Genomic DNA, 19,904 nt, shown 5'->3' on the forward strand with positions numbered 1-19,904 from the left:
AGAAATAGTTCCTCCCTCAGAAAGTGGATCGAGGTTCTACGGCTGTTATTCCCTTGTCCACAATAAAGATGGTGGTCTCAGACCCATCTTAGACCTCAGACTCCTGAACCTTTCCCACATGAGACGGCAGTTCAAGATGTTGACATAGAAAGAGATCCTCATGCAGATTTGCCATGAGAACTGGTTCTTCTCACTGGACCTGAAAGATGCTTACTTTCACATCCAGATAGCCCCCCATCACAGACGATTCTTGAAATTCGCATTTGAGGGCGTGGCTTACCAATATACAGTCCTTCCCTGCAGGCTGTCTCTAGATCCCCGCACTTTCACGAACTGCATAAACGAGGCACTTTCCCCTCTGAGACAGATGGGAATTCCTGTTCCTGATTCTTGATGACTGGATCATTCTAGCCCAGTCGCGAACCGAGCTAGACCATCACAGATCAGTGCTCCTGAGCCACTTAGAGTGCCTAGGACTCAGGGTCAATTTTGCTAAGAGCTCACTGCTCCCCAGCCAATGTATCACGTTCCTGGGAGCAGTCTTCGACCAGTCCTTATGAGCACTGTCATATCACCAGAGCGCGCTCAGGTAATTAATTAATTAATAAGTGTTCCTGTAGTTCAACTGGTAGAGCGTTGTGTTAGAAATCAAGCTAGCGCAAGGTTGGGGGTTCGATTCCCCGGGAACACATGATAGGTAAAAGTTGATAGCCTGAATGCACTGTAAGTCGCTTTGGATAAAAGCGTCTGCTAAATGCATAGATTTAATTTAATTTAATTTAATTCAGCAGCTCGCGGCCAGAAACAAAGCCTGTTTCCCTCTTAAGTTCTTTCTGAGGATGCTAGGGCTGATGGCTTCTGCCTCCCCAGTTTTAAAGCTTGGCCTCCTACGAATGAATCCCCTGCAATACTGGCTGAAACTCCGGGTCCCACCTCACTCTTGGCAGTTTCACTTTTCACATCAGGGTCAACCAGGCATGTCTGGCAGCCCTGGACCCTTGGATGAACCCTTTTTGAGCCAGTCATCGAGTACCCCTACAGGCAGTTTCCAGAAGGACGGTGCTCTCAACAGATGCGTCCAACCTGGGTCGGGGCGCTTTGTGCGAGGACAGACCAGCCTTCGGCTCGTGGTCACATGAGGAGAGCCATCTCTATATCAACTGCCTTGAGATTTTGGCAGTGGAACGATCCCTTCAATCCTTTCAGGCGATCCTGAAGGGACGCCACATCCTAGTCCAATTGGACAGCATGACAGTGGTGTCCTACATAAATCACCAAGGTGTCCTTTTGTCCATCCGCCTCTACACACTGGCAAAGTGCCTCTTGGAATGGACATTACCCAAGCTGCGATCACTCAAGGCGATGCATATACCTGGCAAAACATGCAGTATCTGTGAGCAGACATGCTATCTTGGAGAAATGTCCCCTTGGACGAGTGGATGCTCCATGCCCAGTCGGTTCTCAAAATCTGGGATGCCTTTGGGAAGGCAGAGATTGACCTCTTCGACTCAGAAAGCAACTCTCATTGCCCAACCTATTTTTTGAAGGACACAGATGCGCTGGCCCACGACTGGCCCAGCCTCCTCCTTTACGCAATTCCCCCGATTGCTTTGATCCCTCAGGGCATCAGACAAGTCAGCAAAGACGAGCACAGAGTCCTCCTGGTGGCCCCACTCTGTAGGAGCCAAGTTTGGTCCTCGGAGCTATTCAGGCTTTCCACGAAAGCCCCGTGGCCGATCCCCCTGAGGTGGGACCTCCACAGCTGGAACTCTGGGCTCTGCACCTATGGTCCCTCGATGGGAGCCTTTAAGCCTCCTCAGGGACGTGCTACACACCATTGCTCAGGATAGAACCTCATCTACAAGACACCTCTACGCCCAGAAATGGTCAGTCTTCATAGACTGGTGCTCAGCACGAAACGAAGACCCTGTTGAGTGTGATGTATCTCTGATACCGTCATTTCGTTAGATAGTCGACGCTATCACTCTGTGTTACTCCTCTATGGGTCTTGAGTGCCCCATAGGAGTAAGAGCCCACTCCACTAGAGGGATGGCCTCTTCATGGGTCTGGTCTAGAGGTGTCTCTATCAAGGACATCTATGAGGCGGCAGGCTTGTCCTCCCATCCACTTTGGTCAGATTCTATAACCTGGACATCCCGACCTTGCATGCTCGGGTCCTTTCGGTATGATTCGGTATGCTAGCTCCCTCTTAGTAGTGTAGCGTAAAGGGTTTGACGGCTCTGGCCCTCTCACTCTCACCCAAGGTGTCCAAGATAAGTCTTGTCATTCCCTACCTAGGCACGGCGCCGTTGAATTCGTTCATCAATACACAGTACATGTGAAGTATTGAAAGGGAATGTACTCTGTTACGAATGTAACCTCGGTTCCCTGAGATACGGAATGAGTACTGCGTTATATGCCATGCCACAAGGCTGTGGCTTCAGTGTCATCACTTCAGTCATATGAATTGATTTCCTCTGCCGATTTGCCTGCTTATATAGCCATTTGCCCTGCCCATTTTGGCGGGCTTTGGCGCACTGTGTCTCCACATACTCGCGCAGCGAGTTATTGAAAAAAGGCTTTAGAATCGAGAAAAAAGGAGCTTTTCCCCATACGAAGTGCTCGTTCCTTATCTCAGGGAATGGAGGTTACGTTCGTAACAGAGTACATTTTCTGTAGTAAACTGTCTTTTTAAATGTTCTATTTAATATTAGTTTCCTAGTAGTTAATTTACCATTATTTATTTTAAACAAACAATTTCAGAAATGTCATGTTTTAGATTGTAGGTCATCTTGTACCCTTTCAAGGACAAAGCTAACCAGCAAAACTTGATATCAAAAGTATCCTGAATGTTAAATGTATTTGCACCATATTATAGTGTGTAACCTTTTGTGGTACTGCTGTTTCAAATATCCCACCATAATCTGTAGTCTGAGCCTGTCAAGGGCCAATTGCAATGGCAGATACGTTACTAATTAGTTTAAAGGAAAATAATTTTCCCTTTTAAATTTAATTTATTTTTTTACTTTTTTTGCCAAATGCCCCTGTATATGTGTCCGCACCCACATCCTACAAGCACCAGAAAAAAAGTTAAGGCTCTGTGTTTTTTGTTTTTCTTGTTTTGTTTTGTTTTTGTTTTTTTTTTGGGGGGGGGGGGGGGGGGGGGTTAGCAGCAAATCAGCATATTAGAATGATTTCTGAAGGATCATGTGACACTGAAGACGGGAGTAATGATACTGAAAATTCAGCATTGCATCATAGGAATAAGTTACATTTTTTAATATATTCAAATAGAAATAGAGTATTTTTGATCTAAAAAATGAGCAAGAAAATTATTCTCCTACTGACCCCCAACAGTAGTGTACTTTTCTTTTTTGGTACAGGAAATAGTTTTTGTTATATTCATTCAATGTTCAGTCATCATATATATTTAATTTTATGTTAGCCATATGATATAGGTTTTATCCAGTTTCTGGGAGTTTCACCTAATCCAGACTTTCTAACCAGTACCTTCTTTGATAGATCTGTGTGAGCCCTGATTCCAAATATCAAAATGCTCCCTACCTCTTACCAACCATAAAAACTGTCCCCTTGGGCAGTAAGTGTAAAGTTCCTGTCAGTTCCAGCAGGGAGCACTGTGTGTCTGACCAAAAGGAGCATGTTAAAGTATGACACTGGATTAATACAAATTTACAAAGTGTGCAAGACAGATTATTGTGGCATTTTTAATCTGTGATAGAGATATTTGGTGCTATAATATTTATCTTGCGTGCTCTCTAGGGTTACGCACAACTAACTTTCTCCAAATCAAGTCACGTTGAATCCAGTTCAGGTCTTTTGTATGTACTTTTTTTTTAAAATATGGAGCTGTTTTACTCAAAGAAGATACCAAAGATGATCATAACCAATGTCCATCACACATGCATGCACTTATTTTTCTTACTAGCATTCTGATAATAAAATTGAGATCAGATCAACTCTGGCAGATGACGCATATGTTGTCCCGTAAGTATGTTTGTTAAAAAAATGTATTCAGTAAGAGAGATGTTTCTTTTGCTGTCTGTTGGATGAGTATTAAATAATAATTTAATTGGCTAATGTATGTCATTTGATGTTCAATAAAAAATCTAAGGAATCTAAATTTTGTACCGTTAAAAGTTTTGGCTCGGTAAGATTATATGTGGCCCTGGACCACAAAACTTGTCTTAAGTCACTGGGCTATATTTGTAGTAATAGTCAAAAATACATTGTATAAAAATACTTTTTTAAAAAGTCTTTTTTTATTTTATGCCAATAATTATTAAGACATTAAGTAAATATCATGTTCCATGAATATATGTAGTACATTTCCTGCTGTAAATATATCAAAACGTAATTTTTGATTAGTTGTATGCATTGCTAAGAACCTCATTTGGACAACTTTCGATTTCAATTTCGATTTCCAAATTTGGGCGATTTCTCAGTATTTGGGAATTTTTATTTATTTTTTTTTTTTTTAAGTGCAACTGTTTTCAAAATTAATAGAAAATAAATCTATTATATTTTAAACTTTTCTTTTTTAGGACTTAGTGGGCATAAAATACCTTTTTTAAATAAAATAAATACAAATATTACGGAACTCAAACTTTTAAAAGGTGTGTGTGTGTGTGTGTGTGTGTGTGTGTATATATATATATATATATATATATATATATATATATATATATATATATATATATATATATATATATATATATATATATTTTTTTTTTTTTTTTTTTTTTACTCATTGTTACATTGATGGAATTAGGATCTAATATTATTTGCTTGCAATGATGGAAAGACATTAATACTAGCTGATATTGGTATAGTATAACGCAAGCCTTATTGCTTTTAATCTTTAACACATGAGCTTTTCTTTAAAGTAATTTGTTCACCAAAACTGTTGTATAATCCCTGATGTATGCATTGCAGAATAGAAATAGAAAAAAAAGAAAAGGAAAGAATATGCCTATATTCGAAATATTCGAAGCTGCCTGAAAATTCCCAGTGCATTTCCAGCAGTGTTGTGATTTCTTACGGCCCTGAAGCAAAATAGCATGACAAGGTGACATCAAACTAACTTTACATGCTGCCATAGATCACTCTACTCACATACCACTGAAACATTAGACCCAGAATCCCCAGTTAAGGCAGCACAACCTTTATCATTTCCCTCTTCCATCTTGTGGATGTGTTTTTGCAGTCTCCTGTGAAAGGAAGAGAGAACATAGCAAGTCTCTCTTCTGATCCATCCACACAGGCATTAATGAGCTCGCTCCCAGTCTGTCCCACAAACCAGCACCTATGGAGCTCAGCAGTCAGTCCACGCCAGAAAAATTAGGATTGGTAGAAATGTTTGCTTTTCCTTTTCTTCTTTCCCTCCAACCCCTCTCCCCTCGGTCTGTGATTAATCTCACTGCCCTGACGAAAAACACTGTCATTATCAATTCCCTCGATCCAGCAGCTGGAATTCTTTGATTCTTGTCTTCAAAGACCTGCTTCTATTTGGTCATTATTTCTGCCAGAGAACTTTCTCCCACTCGGCACAAACAGATGATGCCTGCAATGAAAGGCTGGCAGATATAAAGCACTGCCTTTCGAACTGACACCGCTGCCGAATAATTGATGTTTCTCAGTAGAGTTGAGATTGCATCTGCATACATTCATAATGCACATGTCTTTGTCAAATGCACAAACACAGAGGTTGGTGGCATTATGCAGATGGTGATTTTCACTGTTCTTTTGTTGTTTCAAATGCAGCTTTGGAAGGATTAATCTGATTTGTTTTTTTGTTTTGTTTTTTGCTATTTGAACTTGTTCAAATAGAAGTACGAACAAGTCTTGGTGTCAAAGGGGTCTTTTATTTTTTATTTTTTTTTACACTATTTCTATGTACTGGATATTGAAATGTTAAATGCATGTGTGATGTTTAAAGGAATAGTTCACCTTTTTTTTTTTTTTTTTTTGTATTATTATTTACTCACACTCTGGCCATCAAAGATGTAGAGGAGTTTGTTTCTTCATCTGAAGATATTGATCATTTAGCATTTTATCACTTACTCGCCAGTGGAACCTCTGCAGTGAATGGGTGCCGTCAGAATAAGAGTCCAAAAAGCTGTTAAAAACATCAACACGTACTCCAGTACATCAGTTAACATCAGAAGCAATTCCATTATAAAGATGTTTTTAACTTCAAACCATTGCTTCTAGCTAAAATTCAATCTTCTATCCATGCATTATATTGTGTTCTCTAGTTAAAAAGTCATCTTGTCAGGAAAAAAACAAAAAACAAGTGAAGTTAATGAAAATAATCCAAACCAGTTATAATTATGTCCATGGGTTTTGATGTGAGAGGACAATAGGAGATGGACTTTTTCACAGGAGAGAGCGTTATTATGAATTATGGACTCGTATTTCAGTCTCAAGTGATGGTTTAAAGTTAAAACACCTAAATGATGGATTTAGTTCTCACAAACAGGCAGCTTTTCACTTCACAAGATTTTAATTGATGGACTGGAGTGGATTACTTGTGGATTATTATGCAGTTTTTATCAGTTGTTTTGGAGTCTTGTTCTGACGGCACCCATTCACTGCACAGGAGCCATTGGTGAGCAAATTATGTAATGCTAAATTTCTCCAGATCTATTCCAGAGAAACACACTCATCTTAAGTGGCATGAGGATGTATACATTTGTAGCAAATTCTCATTTTTGGATGAACTATTTCTTTAATTTTACTAAAGCAAGCAATCACTGTTAAATTGCACACACTTGCCTCATTCAAACCGGAAGCGACTTGCCGCAATAAAGTGGCCTGGAATCATTCATTTTTCAGTGAGAGCTGACAACTTGTGGCAACGTAAGTGACAGTGACCTTTGGCAACAGGATGTGGTGGTGCCCAGCACAACTGCACAGTTATGAATAACAGTGTGCACGAGCAGAACGACTTGATGTCTCCCAGTGAGTGAAGACAGTTGAGTGATCTGTCTCCTGTGAGTTAATGTAGTCAACTGTTGGCAAGATGGAGAAGTTATTCCATTCGCTTTTTTTACAAGTCTCTTTCCACATACATGAACAAATGAAAGGAATCGTCTGTTCAATACAAGTTAAGTGTTATTAAATAGTCAAAATCAAGGTTTCTTAAAATGAAAGTGAATGAGGAGATTTTTTAGAGGATTTAAGCTTATATTGTGTTATTTGAGCTGTAAAAGTCAACATGGCTCAATGGACAAACACATTTTTGCAACACCTATACAGTATATACAATTCACTGCAGTGTCCACCTGAAGCATAGTGGCAGTAAAACATCAACAACTTGTATTATTATTTTTTTTTTTAATTATTATTATGATTAGTCTAAACATTTATTTTAATTGCACATTATGCATGATTTGTACACTGATACATTTTGATGTCTGCATCACATACAGTCAAACCAGAATTTATTAAAATGCCTTATTTGGGAGAGTTTAGATATGACAAGATCTCAGAACAAGTTCCTCTTGATAATGTCAGACTTAAACAAAAACTTAAACAGACTTAACCGAAACACAGACTTAAACAAAAAACACTTAAACAAAACATGGTCAGGTCAAAGTGTCCAAATTTTATAGGTAGTTCACTTTTTTGGGTAAAAAATATGTCACAGTTTATTTTATTTTGCTATCATAATATATATATATATATATATATATATATATATATATATATATATATATATATATATATATATATATATATATATATTATTATTATTATTTATTTTTTTTTTCCCCACAGGTTCTATAAACTTTGAGACAGATTTTAGATTTTAAAAGAGTGATGCTTTCACAATAATGCTAATTTGCCTTTCATGCAGCTTTGTTTATTCACATCAGAGCTTCTCTTCTTTGACACTTTTGCAATTAGCAAAAAAACACCCTCTCTCCTTTTATTCCAGATGAATTGAAGCTTTGAAAGCACAAAAGAAATATTGAGAAACCTATCAGTGCCAAAGAGATTGTACTGCTGAAATTAGCCACAGGCATTTTGGTTTTGTGCACTGCGTTATAGCACACCCCTTCCCCCTTTGCACTTATTTTTCCCTTTCTTTCTTTGTTTTTTCTTTTTTTTTTTCCCCCAGTGTTCAAACGTTGTGGATGGCTGCTGTCTAAGAGCAGGAGAAAGAAACAGGAGATATGCGGAATCTACAGAGAATATAAATGAAAATGACTCAAGAACTCGTTCAGTCAAACTCCTTTAGTTTAGAAGAGAACAATAGCATCATGCAAACCATGAAAGATTCAGGAATATATATAAAACAAAAGGATGGATTAGCAAGGAAATTACATTTTGAAAATACATAATCTTAAAAATTGTAACTTTAATTAAAGTCATCAACTTTAATTTTATGGAAGATAAAATATGTCCAGTAACAATTTATTTCGATAGTCCAGACAGTGTAGTAATTAGAAGTAATTGTGCAACTAAATGTCAACTAGCAGTCATTAGATGCATGCTATATGTTTGTCTGACCAATGGCAGACTTTCTTTTTGTGCAGACTATTGTGACGAGTCCCTCGTTACTTCCACTAAGACCGGTCAGTGGGTGTGGTTGGAAGGCTCGTCAACAGAATTGTGTACACCTGTTCCTTCCCTATATAGTGTCAGCTCTGTTTGGTGTGGAGTGTGAACTCCCGGTTGTTTGGTTTTGCTTTGGCTATTTTGAGGTTATGATTAGTTTAACTCGGTTCTGTTGGATGCTTGGAGCATTCGTTTGTTTGAAGGAATCGTGTTTGGGTTTGTTGATTTCTTATTTTATGTTCTTTATTTATATTAATAAATATCTTCGTTGCAACATACCAACCTGACTATGTCCTCCTTCCCATTTGTCACGGCTTTGAGCCGGTCGTGACACTATTAAATATTGAAAAAAAAAAACAGAGGTCAAACTTTAGTTTGGGGACCAGCTCTAACTATTACCTAACTTAACAATTAATTTTGCCTCTGTAAACTCGTAATTTTGCTTAGGTACGCAAAATTTTAGTTTGGGTATGAAGTAGGTTTAAGAAATCAAAAATGTAGTCGATATGCATTTTAGAAGTACCTTATTTTTCGGACTATAATTCGGACTATAATTCGGACAAAAATACGTCATGATAAGGAAAAAAAAAACATATATACTGTAAGTCGCACTGGACTATAAGTCGCATTTATTTAAAACCAAGAACCAAAAGAAAACATTACCATCTCCAGCCACGAGAGGGCGCTCTATGTTTACAGTGTAGACTACAAGAGCACTGAGCAGCAAAGAGCGCCCTCTCGCGGCTGGAGACGGTAATGTTTTCTATTGGTTCATGTCAAATTAATTTTGATAAGTCGCACCTGACTATAAGTCGCAGGACCAGCCAAACTATGAAAGAAAGTGTGACTTATAGTACAGAAAATACTGTAGTGATGAACAGCCAATATGCTAGTAGTATGCATGATAGTAAGCAATATAGCTAATAGTGAGAACTGGTCCGTAAAATAAAGTGTTACCAAAACAGCTATTCAGGCATTGTTTTAGCAAACAAAAAACGTGTGAAAAATGATTTCATCCATCAAGGTCGAGTACTCATTAAATATCCCATTTCTCACTTAAGTATGTTACATTTTGGAAGCAGTGATGCAATGGAGTCAGATCCATCAACTCACCTTGGTACAAGTTATAGACCGATATCACTCTGCTGACTGAATCTGGATTTTTGATTTAATATAGCATCTCATGTGTGAGGGGGAAAGGAAAAAGAAATGGTTTCAGCCAGAGCGTAGCAGTAGTTTTCAAAGGGGGCTAATTAACATCTGTCACTCAGCAGGCAGGAGTGCTGTCGAGCTGTTGATGTGGCAGTGCCCTGCTGCCAGTGTGCCTGCCAATTATCACTGCACTGAGATCTGTGTTAAAGTGCTCGGGTTATTGTTACAGGGGAAGTCATCAAATAAATGTGTTCGACTGACTTCAGAGGTGTTATGGCTTTTGTTCAAGACCTAAAACTGCAGTTAGGAAAGGAGCAGTTCTCCCGAAAAAATAAAAAAAATAAAATCATCATTCTGTCATTTATTCACCTTCACAGGCTGCAGACACGTACTTGCTTTGTTCTTTTGAATGCACGGGATGTTTTGAGGAAAGTTCATGCTGCTCTTTTCCTCATAATGAAGGCTTGCTTTGCAGGGGCTGTCAAATGCACCATAAAAGTAGACTGGATGATACAATTATTCCAAGTCTTTTAAAATCATAAAGTAGCTTTATTCGAGGAACATACTCTAGTCAGGCTGTGTTGAAAATGCCTGTGCTGTTGCTCTCAGTTTTTCATGTGTATTAGGATGTTCAAACTTTGCACTTGAATTAGATGTCAAAGCTGTATAAATTAATAAATTGACAACCACTGATGACTGTTTACGATCAGTGTATGTGTGGCAAAGGGGGGCGTGGTTTAGCGAAGTCTGCAGTGGGAGAGAGAAGCTGTTTCTCGATGTCAAGGAAGGATTCTCGGAAGCCAGTTTTTCGAGGATGCTACGTCATCGACATCTGTCAAAGGACTGTTCCAATTTCAAAGATCCTCGGAATTTTTAAACAAGGACTGAGTCCTTCATTCGAAGAATATCCCATACACAGGAAAGGATGCATATGTGTATCCTTCGCGCTCTTCGCGCTCTCAAATCACCCACAATCCTATGCGCGCAGCTTTGCTATCTAACGTTGGTTCAAAAATTCAAAAATTTAGCGTAGTCGGAGCGTTAACGGTTTTTATTTACGTTACAAAACATTTGTTATAACTGTAGTAAATATAAGTAAAGTTTGACGTTTAAATGCCAGTACGAATTACTACTATTGATATTGTATTATACAAATACAAATGGTTAACTGAAGCGGACCTGTCATTTAACAATTGTTTGCGTCATCTGCATTTCTTTTATAAATAACTAGTTAAATTGCCCAAAGTAATTTAATGATACCATTCACAGCGTTATTCAAACGGACCTTTTCACTGACGTAATGACGCAATTACGTGCACTTGCTAGCCTGTTCCATTTACCTGTTCTCCGAATGCTAAAGAGGAGTCTCGCCTAGCCTCTGAAGGAAGTGACTTGGAAGGATCAGTCCTGCCAAGGAAGTATCCTTGACATTGAGAAACGCCTAGAGTCAGGAGACGAACGGTGAGGGAGTGGGTTAAACGCAAATAACCAACACCTGTGTCTTGTTTCATTAATTGGTGTGGAGAGAGTATAACGCCTGGAGAAACAGGAGTGTGGGACAGAGAGAAGGACTGCTGAAGGATGAACCTTTCCAGATGAAGAAGCCTCAAGAAAGTGAAAGTTATTGAGATAGTTGTGTTTATGTTGGTGTTGTTGACACTGCGAGCAGTTAAAGAGTGAACTCTGCCAATAAAAAGTGCCATCATTCGTCAAGCCGAGCCCATCCTGCTTGGACATTCTTAAAACTGTCTCCTTTTATTTTCCATTGTAAAAATAAAACGATACAGCATAGAGGTGTGATAGGCCTACTGATGAATTATTTAAAGTGAATTATTCCTTTTAAATAATTACTGGGAAAGATGGTTTAACAACTTCAGATTTTGTCAATGATAAACAACAAATCTTTTGGATGTCAGTGAAGTTCCGAAACCCAATACATAGCGCCAGTCTGTCGAAAAACAACCAGAAATCGATCCCTTTTTGGTTAAAGTAAATAAATACAAAGACAGAATATTGTTGTTCATCTAAAAATGTGTTTTTGTACCATGCACCACTGAATTGAAGCACCTTTTCACAAGAGTGAGAAAGGCCAGACTGTGGAGCAGCTGTTCTTCAGACACACTTTCTCAGAATCAACTGTTGCATAATCATGGTTCTCAAAGTATTTTAAAGAGACTTCTAAAGTATTTTAAAAATGCAGTGAAAGTGTGTGCATTTGCATGTGTTTGTGCATGTATTTTTGACTGCATGAGGTTTGATCTTTTGTTTGACATATTTTTTGTAGATACTTTATTATGCGTGTGTTTTAGCTAAGGGAAGTATTATTATGAAAGGGTATAGCATACTTTTAGGAATATGTTTTTTTTTTTTTTTGTCAGGTTTAGGCACTTAAATGTCTATTAATTATTCTCAATTTAACAAATATGAATATTTCTAATATTTCTAATAGAGTTACAGGTTATAAACACTCTTGTGCTTATTTCCACTTTTAAAAATGTGGTATTGATGTTTAATCAAATCTTTTAAGACATATATGATGGGGACATGAATATGAAAGGAATGACCCAACTGTAGGACAGCTACAGTAGAAAGTTTGAATTGGACAGTGGACAGGAGATAATTAACTCAGAAATTAGAGTGGTATAATTAGGAGGCGATCCCCTTTAGACCGTATCAGCACAGCTGTAATGACTCTCTTATCCATCTCAATGAGATTAAACAGGGATGAGGTGCCAGTCGTATGGCCTTGGCTGTTATGATGAAGTATTTCTCAAATCATTTATCACAGCAGCTGCCAGAGGCTATTTCCACCGTTTTAATGCTTGCGATGTGGCCCGACTGGGTGGAATGTTCACATAGGTGGTCAAAAGTCTGTTTTTTATTCATAAACAAAAGAAAGCAGCATCTCTCACTAAACTGTATTCAAACAGATATCATGTGCTTTTTAAGCTCTAAAGTGTTTAACACATGAAATATGAGCTGTGATGCTTGAGAAGGAACAAATTACTCATCATTAGAGAACTGTTTGTTCAAAACAAGAGTACCGTGGTTTGGAATGTTTCCTTGTGTATTTGATGAGTGCCGCTACAATTCATTATTTTTATTTTAATGACTCTAATCTTCTTTAACAAGTGTTACAGTCACATCACGGATACACAATATAGATATAGAAATAAAGATATATGATACAGAGAGATGTGTTTTGTTTCTCAACACTGACTGTCACCTCCGAACACCTCACTGAGCTTTAATATAGTATATTCCTGGCACATTGTTGTCTATTTTGCAGAAATACGATGGCGTGTTCATTCTCATAACTGCAACTTTGTGGCTTTATATCTCACAATTTTGACTTTAGTTCTCTCGCTCTTTTTTTTCTAAATATAATTTCCTGTTATTTGGACATTTCATCTCACAGTTGTGACGAGGGAGCCTCCAAACAGAGCCGTTGCCCCGGGGCTCCACAGAACCGTAATCCGTTCTCGCTTAAAAGCAGCATTTCACCTGAAAAGCTTCAACCTGTTCACTCACACACTAGCCTAGATCCTGAAATAAGCTCTCAAACTTTCCTATTGTGCTTCTTGCTCTAGAGGTGTTACTCTGAGGATCATTTATAAGCAGGTTAATATGAAAACATTATTGAGTTTAGAAGAGATGACCTCTTAAAAAATATCCGATAGCTTGTTGGAATTTATTGAAGCAATATAATTGACAAAAAAATAGAGGCTGAATGCAAAATCAGGTTTACTTAGCTTTTTGACACTGAATAAATATTATTTTTATTTACAGTGCTAGCCTGACTCATCTTTCCCACTTGTATCGCACTGCTAGTAAAGAGTGAATGGTAAGGGCATAAACTGTATTGTATAAGTGTGAGCTATTGATAGACACAGTAGCATCTTCTCTGTGCCGCCTGACCATTGTGAAATCTAGCAGCAAAGCATTCATTCGTATAACATCCGGAAAGCCATTCTGCCGCAGAAATGTATCTCTCCTCTCTCACCGTGTTATTTCAAGGTAAGATTAATATCAGTTCGAAGGCTCTGCAATGAATTTCTGGAGGGCATCCCCAGGCAAAGTATGCAAAAAAAAGTGAAATTTGTTGTAGCAATGTGCCGCGTGGAACATGATCACCATATGGCTCCCACCAAATCATCATAATGTCAAGAACAAGCGTATGTGGGGCTGTCTCGTGGCTTGTTTTCAGGAAAACATGTGCTTTATTACTCAGGCTGAACATTTGTATCGAGGAATAATGCAAAGAGGCATATTTCTGACAGCGTATTCTTCTGAGTAATGTTAATATTGTGTTATCAGGAATATGAATATATTTGCCGAGCAGCTGTGCTCACATTTCTCTTATGCCGCTGCCTTCCGAGGTGCTCATGCTTACTGAGGCAACTCCAGTTCTCTGGTTACAGCTGCAATAAACTTGATTTGTTGGAAGTTCAACAATCAACAGTCATCAGTCTTTGAACATAATGCTGATATGACACTATAGTGACACACACACACCCACACACACACACACACACACACACAAATAAATTCATTATTAAAATAATACTCTGAACTATTACATTCTGGTTGGTTATTTCTTTGAAGTGCTGTAAATCAATACAATGAACTTTATATCATAAAATAAGCTAGATCATTTGTATTAAAAACTTTAGTTTGACACTAAAGATACTTTTAGAATTTACGTTTAGGATTCCTTAATTATAAATTAATATGCATTTAATTATATAATAATAATTATAATACATAATAATGTATTAAATGCACTTAATGATATTGTTAAATGCATAATGATCATAATTATATTTATTATTATTATTATTATTATTATTATTAATTTAAATCCATCTCAAACTTGGGCCTGTTTTCTTTATTTTGAAGATGTTTGTACGCTGAAAACAGTGGCAGATCTTTGATTATAATATATGTGGCATGAGTGTGAACTTATATTTAACATTTAGACTAATCGCATATCCATCCATTTCAAATAAATGTGTAGATATTAATAGCAGCTCAAAACTTTATCTGAAGGATTTTTATCGAGAATCTTTTATCATTTATTTCTACAATTATGTGGAGCCATAACTTATGCTTGCAGTTTAAGTGTTTGTTCAATTATTCATACCACAATAGTAAATGAGTGTCTTTGCCGAAATGTCATAATATTTAAATATGTTATCTTGCAGAAGACAACTACAAACTGTCTCTTAGTTTTAAATGGATAGCAATATATTTCATCATTTCTGGCAACTTGAAAATATGTTTGGGTCTATAAAAATTAAATGAAGATAAATAATCTATACAAATTTTACAGATTTCAATGAACACTAGTTATATAAAACTATACTGTCAGGACACCGTGATTATACAAATGAACTAAATCTATGACATTAATTTTCCAATCAAAGGAATGGAAACTGATAGAAAAAGATCTCCTTAAAATATTCCCTATCCCTTGGCTCCCTCTAGTGGACAGCATTCATTTATATTTAACTTGGACATGGCTGATAAGTTTAGAATTTGCAGATACAATCATACATTCATTAGAAATCAAATTCAAATTTAATGCTAGGATCCCTAATAACAAAATATCAAAATCCAGGGAAACAAGACAGCAAACACTCAACACATTTTAAATGTCTCTAAACTCATCAGACTAGGTCTATACAGCTACTTGGATGATATACAACTACCTGGATGATATACAGTACAAATCACAAGTTTTAGTGCAGCAATTTTATGAGGAAAACTTTTTACATTTAATAGAAAGAATAATACAAATATCAATTTACTGAGAATGTCTGTATGTGGTGATTACAGGAGATCATGCAGAACAACCATACAGCTACCACCGAGCAACACTTGAGTAGCGACCCAAGACCCACCTACATCTACCTGTTTGTCTGTCTGTCCTAACCTGCAAACGACTTAACATTTGAGGAAAAAGACCTTGTCAAGCCAACATAAAAGATTTTGTTAAAAAAAAAAATGAACCAGCTCTGCTATTATAGCTGTTATTTATTTATGTGTGTATTTATTTGTTTGTGAGTGAAATCTGTATTTACATATTATTACATTAATTGCATTCAATTTTGGTTAACAATGTTAACAATGTATTATACATAGTATTGCATATTTATTATTAATATTATCATCATCATTAGCATTACTGTTATAACTATAATTAATATATGCAAATTACTGTTGTTGCTGTTATAGTTTATATATGTATGTATATATATACATGCAGTTTTAAATGGCTTCACAGGTGATGTTCACCTCACAGGTGATGTGTGCTGGACACAGGTGGAGCTGCTCTGGTTCAAAGTGCTGCGCCGGTCTTTTCAGAACGAGTGACCGCCTCCAGCGAGCCCTGACTCCGCCTTCCTCAGGGCTGCGTGTCGCTGAGCGGAGAGAGGCAGCGGCAGTGCGAGCTGCGCCGCGCGTCAGTGAGGGAGACAGACGGAGTTCCTGCATATGCGGCCACCGGCATCTCACTGAAACACACTGAACATGGACCTATTCGAGTTTGACTTCTTCAGGGACTGGGAGCTGGAGCAACAGTGGTACGTCCGCGGGCTTTGTGTGTTTATGTCCATTCCGTTCATTGAATGAAATGTCTTTGTCATGCGCACCGATCTGACGTGGTCACATTCCGAAATACGAGTGAGACCCAGTGTGACGCATGATAGCGGCTGTGTCTCAAACCCTAGTGAGCAACCTACCTTGACAGCGTGTTTGGGCATCGCAGACGCGTCCCGAACGCGCATTCGCAAAGCGCCGGTGATGTCCAGAAATGCTGTCTTGGTAGGAAGCTCGCTAGGGTTCGTAGTGCTGACTTCTGCTGCCTCCGGTGATGTGACTGCTCTTCTGTTTATATACATGCGTTTATAAAAGATGATTGGGACAAACCTTAATTACACAATCGCTGTTTTAATGAATTGTGTGGAGATGCATGAGTTGAAAGGAAATAAATGAAACAAAGAACATCTTGTGCCACTTCTTCCTGCGACTTTAAACTGAATTTACCAGATTATAGATAATTTTTTGTAAATCAAAAGTCCTAAAAGTCAACTAAACGCACTTTACATTAGTCTTTTTGTATGGGCAAATACATTGTAGTTAACGAGTAATAAGAATGTAAATAATATGTAATCACACTTTAGTCAGATATATAGTGATGCATCATCTAAAATCATTTGATTAGTGGTTTAAATACTTATTACATGGACATGGACATTATGTTATGCATTGTGTAGAATTTGGAGGTGTTTGCATTTATTTCTTATATAAAACAATACCTTAGAAAATTTGCAGACATATTCAGTATGCATCCTTTTTTTTTTTTTTAAGTGTAAAAGTGTAAGAGATCTATATGAATGAATTTTGTTAGAAATCTCTATTTGTGATTGTCAGTTGGATTTGTTAGTTTTCTTTTTATCGTGCAAACATAAATGTTGCATATTATTTTAGCCTGTTTATTTGTAACTGTTAATGTGGGCAGTCTGCTATGGCGCCCCCTGCTGGTTAGGGCTATGTGCTATTTATATTTTTATGTCAATGCAACATGAGTTCAGCATAATTCTCTGCCTTTAATCTTTGCTGATTTTTAACACTCCCTACATCTCCACCATGTGGAGGAGAGCAGGAACCCGCGGAGTGCAGATATGAATCCATACAAAAGCAATATAGCAGAGAAAATGAACAATAGCAATGAAACCTCTCCATGGATTTGAGCATTTATCACTTATGAGCATATATCGACAAATTCAAAGTTAGTTGCTATTGCCCTGGACGACACACGTCTTTTTCCTTTGTAGGGCTGATTCTTCACATGTTCAACACCTTCCTCTGATTTTATACTCACTGTCCTACATAACAGAGGATCATTGAGCTGTTATAAGCGGAAATATGATTGTATGATATGGTTATTTTAGTTATTTAATTGTGTTTACACAGGACTAGCATGCATTTTGGTTACATCTCTCCCCTTGAAAATGTCAAACAAGAATCCAGTCTTCCATCAGAACGACACTCAGGTGTTATAATATGTCAGTATTTTGTCTAGGGACTTGCTGTACAAAATATGAATCCTTTTTCGCTTCCCCTCAGTGATGGTACGCTGGCTTGTTGAATTAAACCGTCTGTTGACTGAGTTTCTTATCACACTCTTTATTTTCCATATTGCCACTACAAACATATATAGCAAAACTTAAGGTTAAAGGTTATTTCTCTGATATTAAAACTGTTCTCTCTCAGGAACAGCTACGGGCTTGCTGCTTATTACTTCAGCGGTGGTGGCAATTTTGTCTGTTGTTGCCACATTCATAACCCTGAGCTACCCATTAAGTCTGTGAATATTTATGAGGGTATTTAAAAAGCCATATTTTTTGTGCTAAGTTTGCTTGGTCTGGGTTTTAAAGGCAGCATTGCTATTTTGACCACTATCCATAGACTGTCAACCAACCAAGAAGACATTTGAAATGTAGATTTAGCTAAATACCTAGACGAATGACCGCTCTTTGTTTTGTTGCTATAAATCAATGTTTCAGAAGCAAGCGTGCAATAATGATGCACTCATAATTCATTGTCTTTGTGCGTGGTACTTGCCATCTTTATCTGATGGCCCAGGGCTGTACTTCAGCAGTCATATTGATTTGAATCTGTTCTCCTGTATGTTGGTTTGGGCTTCGACACGAGTTGGGTATAATCAAGTCAGATTAGGTGGTGCAGAATTCAGTGAGGTGCACAATGAGCTCAATGGAGAGCGGTGCCTTATTTGTAGACAAAGGTTAAGCACGGGAGGCAGTGAGGGACATGCTTTTCTGTGCTGACACAGCCGTCACATGAATGGCTGCCACAATTATGTTGGCTCTTCACTTTAGCGGAGTCAAATGGCTTTGAAGTGTGTTTTTGCGATTAGGCCTATTTTGCTAAAGTTATTGCTCCCCTCTCTCTCTGTGTGTGGTGCAGTTTTTTGTTTGGTAAATCATTTTGCGTTATGAGAGTGCGAGTTAAGTATTTGTCATAACCAATGCGTTTGTGTTAGAGAAGCGTAGATATGGTTAATTAGACTTTACATGCTTATATTTTATAGGTTTGCACCTTTAGTGGTAATAGAAGACCTTGTAATGAGGTGCAGACATTTTTTTGTGACTTTCTTTTCATCTGGAGGGACTTTATGGCCGCCCTGAGAGCAGGAGCAGAAGGGATTATTCAATGACTCAGTTGTGCCCTTTGTTTTTTCTTGTTACTTGCCCTTTTTTTTTTTGCAGGGATTTCTTTCCCAATAACTCATTTTTATATCCTGGTATTAAAATGTGCAAAGCCCAATGAGAAGTTAACAGAATTTCAGACTCTGAGCATTTGTTTTGCATATGGAAAATACAGGCATTACTTTTGTTTTGTTAATATCAGTTTTTATTATTAAAAAAATAAAAAAATAAAAATAAAATAAAAATAAAAATAAAAATAAAATTAAAAATAAAAATAAAAAAAATAAATAAAAGAAAAATAAATAAAAGAAAAATAAATAAAAGAAAAGAAAAGAAAAATAAATAAATACAAATAAAAACAGTTTGAAAGGAGTCTCGAAGTAGAAAAAACACAGAAATTTAATAAATAGTATTAGTATTTTTTATATATATTACAAACTCTAAGCAGAAATATTATAGCAATACAAAAAATAAACACCAAAACATATTTCAGAAATTTTATTGTCACTGACAGAATAACATTGATAAAAATAATATATTAATTGAGGTTGTAAATGTAACATAGTAACATAGCAAAAAAAAAAAAAAAAAAAAAAAAAAAAAAATATATATATATATATATATATATATATATATATATATATATATATATATATATATATATATATATATATATATATATATATATATATATATATATATATATATATATATATATATATATATATATATATATATATATATATAAATATATATGCTGAACTAATTTATTAATAAAGTCAATACTTTGTTACGTTTATTACCATTCTTCTTTATTGCTGGTATTGACTAATGCAATGAACCTTTTTCACACACTGTCAAAATGTTGGCTAAACGCTAAAACCAGTGAAATACAATACAAACTATGAGAAAATAAATGGTAGCAAACAAAAAGTA

The 19,904-nt window shown here is 36.8% G+C and overlaps 1 protein-coding gene across 1 annotated transcript in view; it reads left to right on the plus strand.

Moving 5' to 3' along the window:
• The window catches only part of LOC128011049 (BCAS3 microtubule associated cell migration factor-like), a 17,590-nt gene extending 17,442 nt beyond the window's left edge, over positions 1-148 (plus strand). Inside the window, exon 5 of the mRNA XM_052593084.1 lies at positions 3-148. Coding sequence (XP_052449044.1) covers positions 3-148 — 146 coding nt within the window. The remainder of the gene's footprint in view (positions 1-2) is intronic.
• Positions 149-19,904: the final 19,756 nt, after the last annotated feature.

The sequence above is a fragment of the Carassius gibelio genome, chromosome B23 (genome assembly GCF_023724105.1).
Source record: "Carassius gibelio isolate Cgi1373 ecotype wild population from Czech Republic chromosome B23, carGib1.2-hapl.c, whole genome shotgun sequence".
NCBI classification, from domain to species: Eukaryota; Metazoa; Chordata; class Actinopteri; order Cypriniformes; family Cyprinidae; genus Carassius; species Carassius gibelio.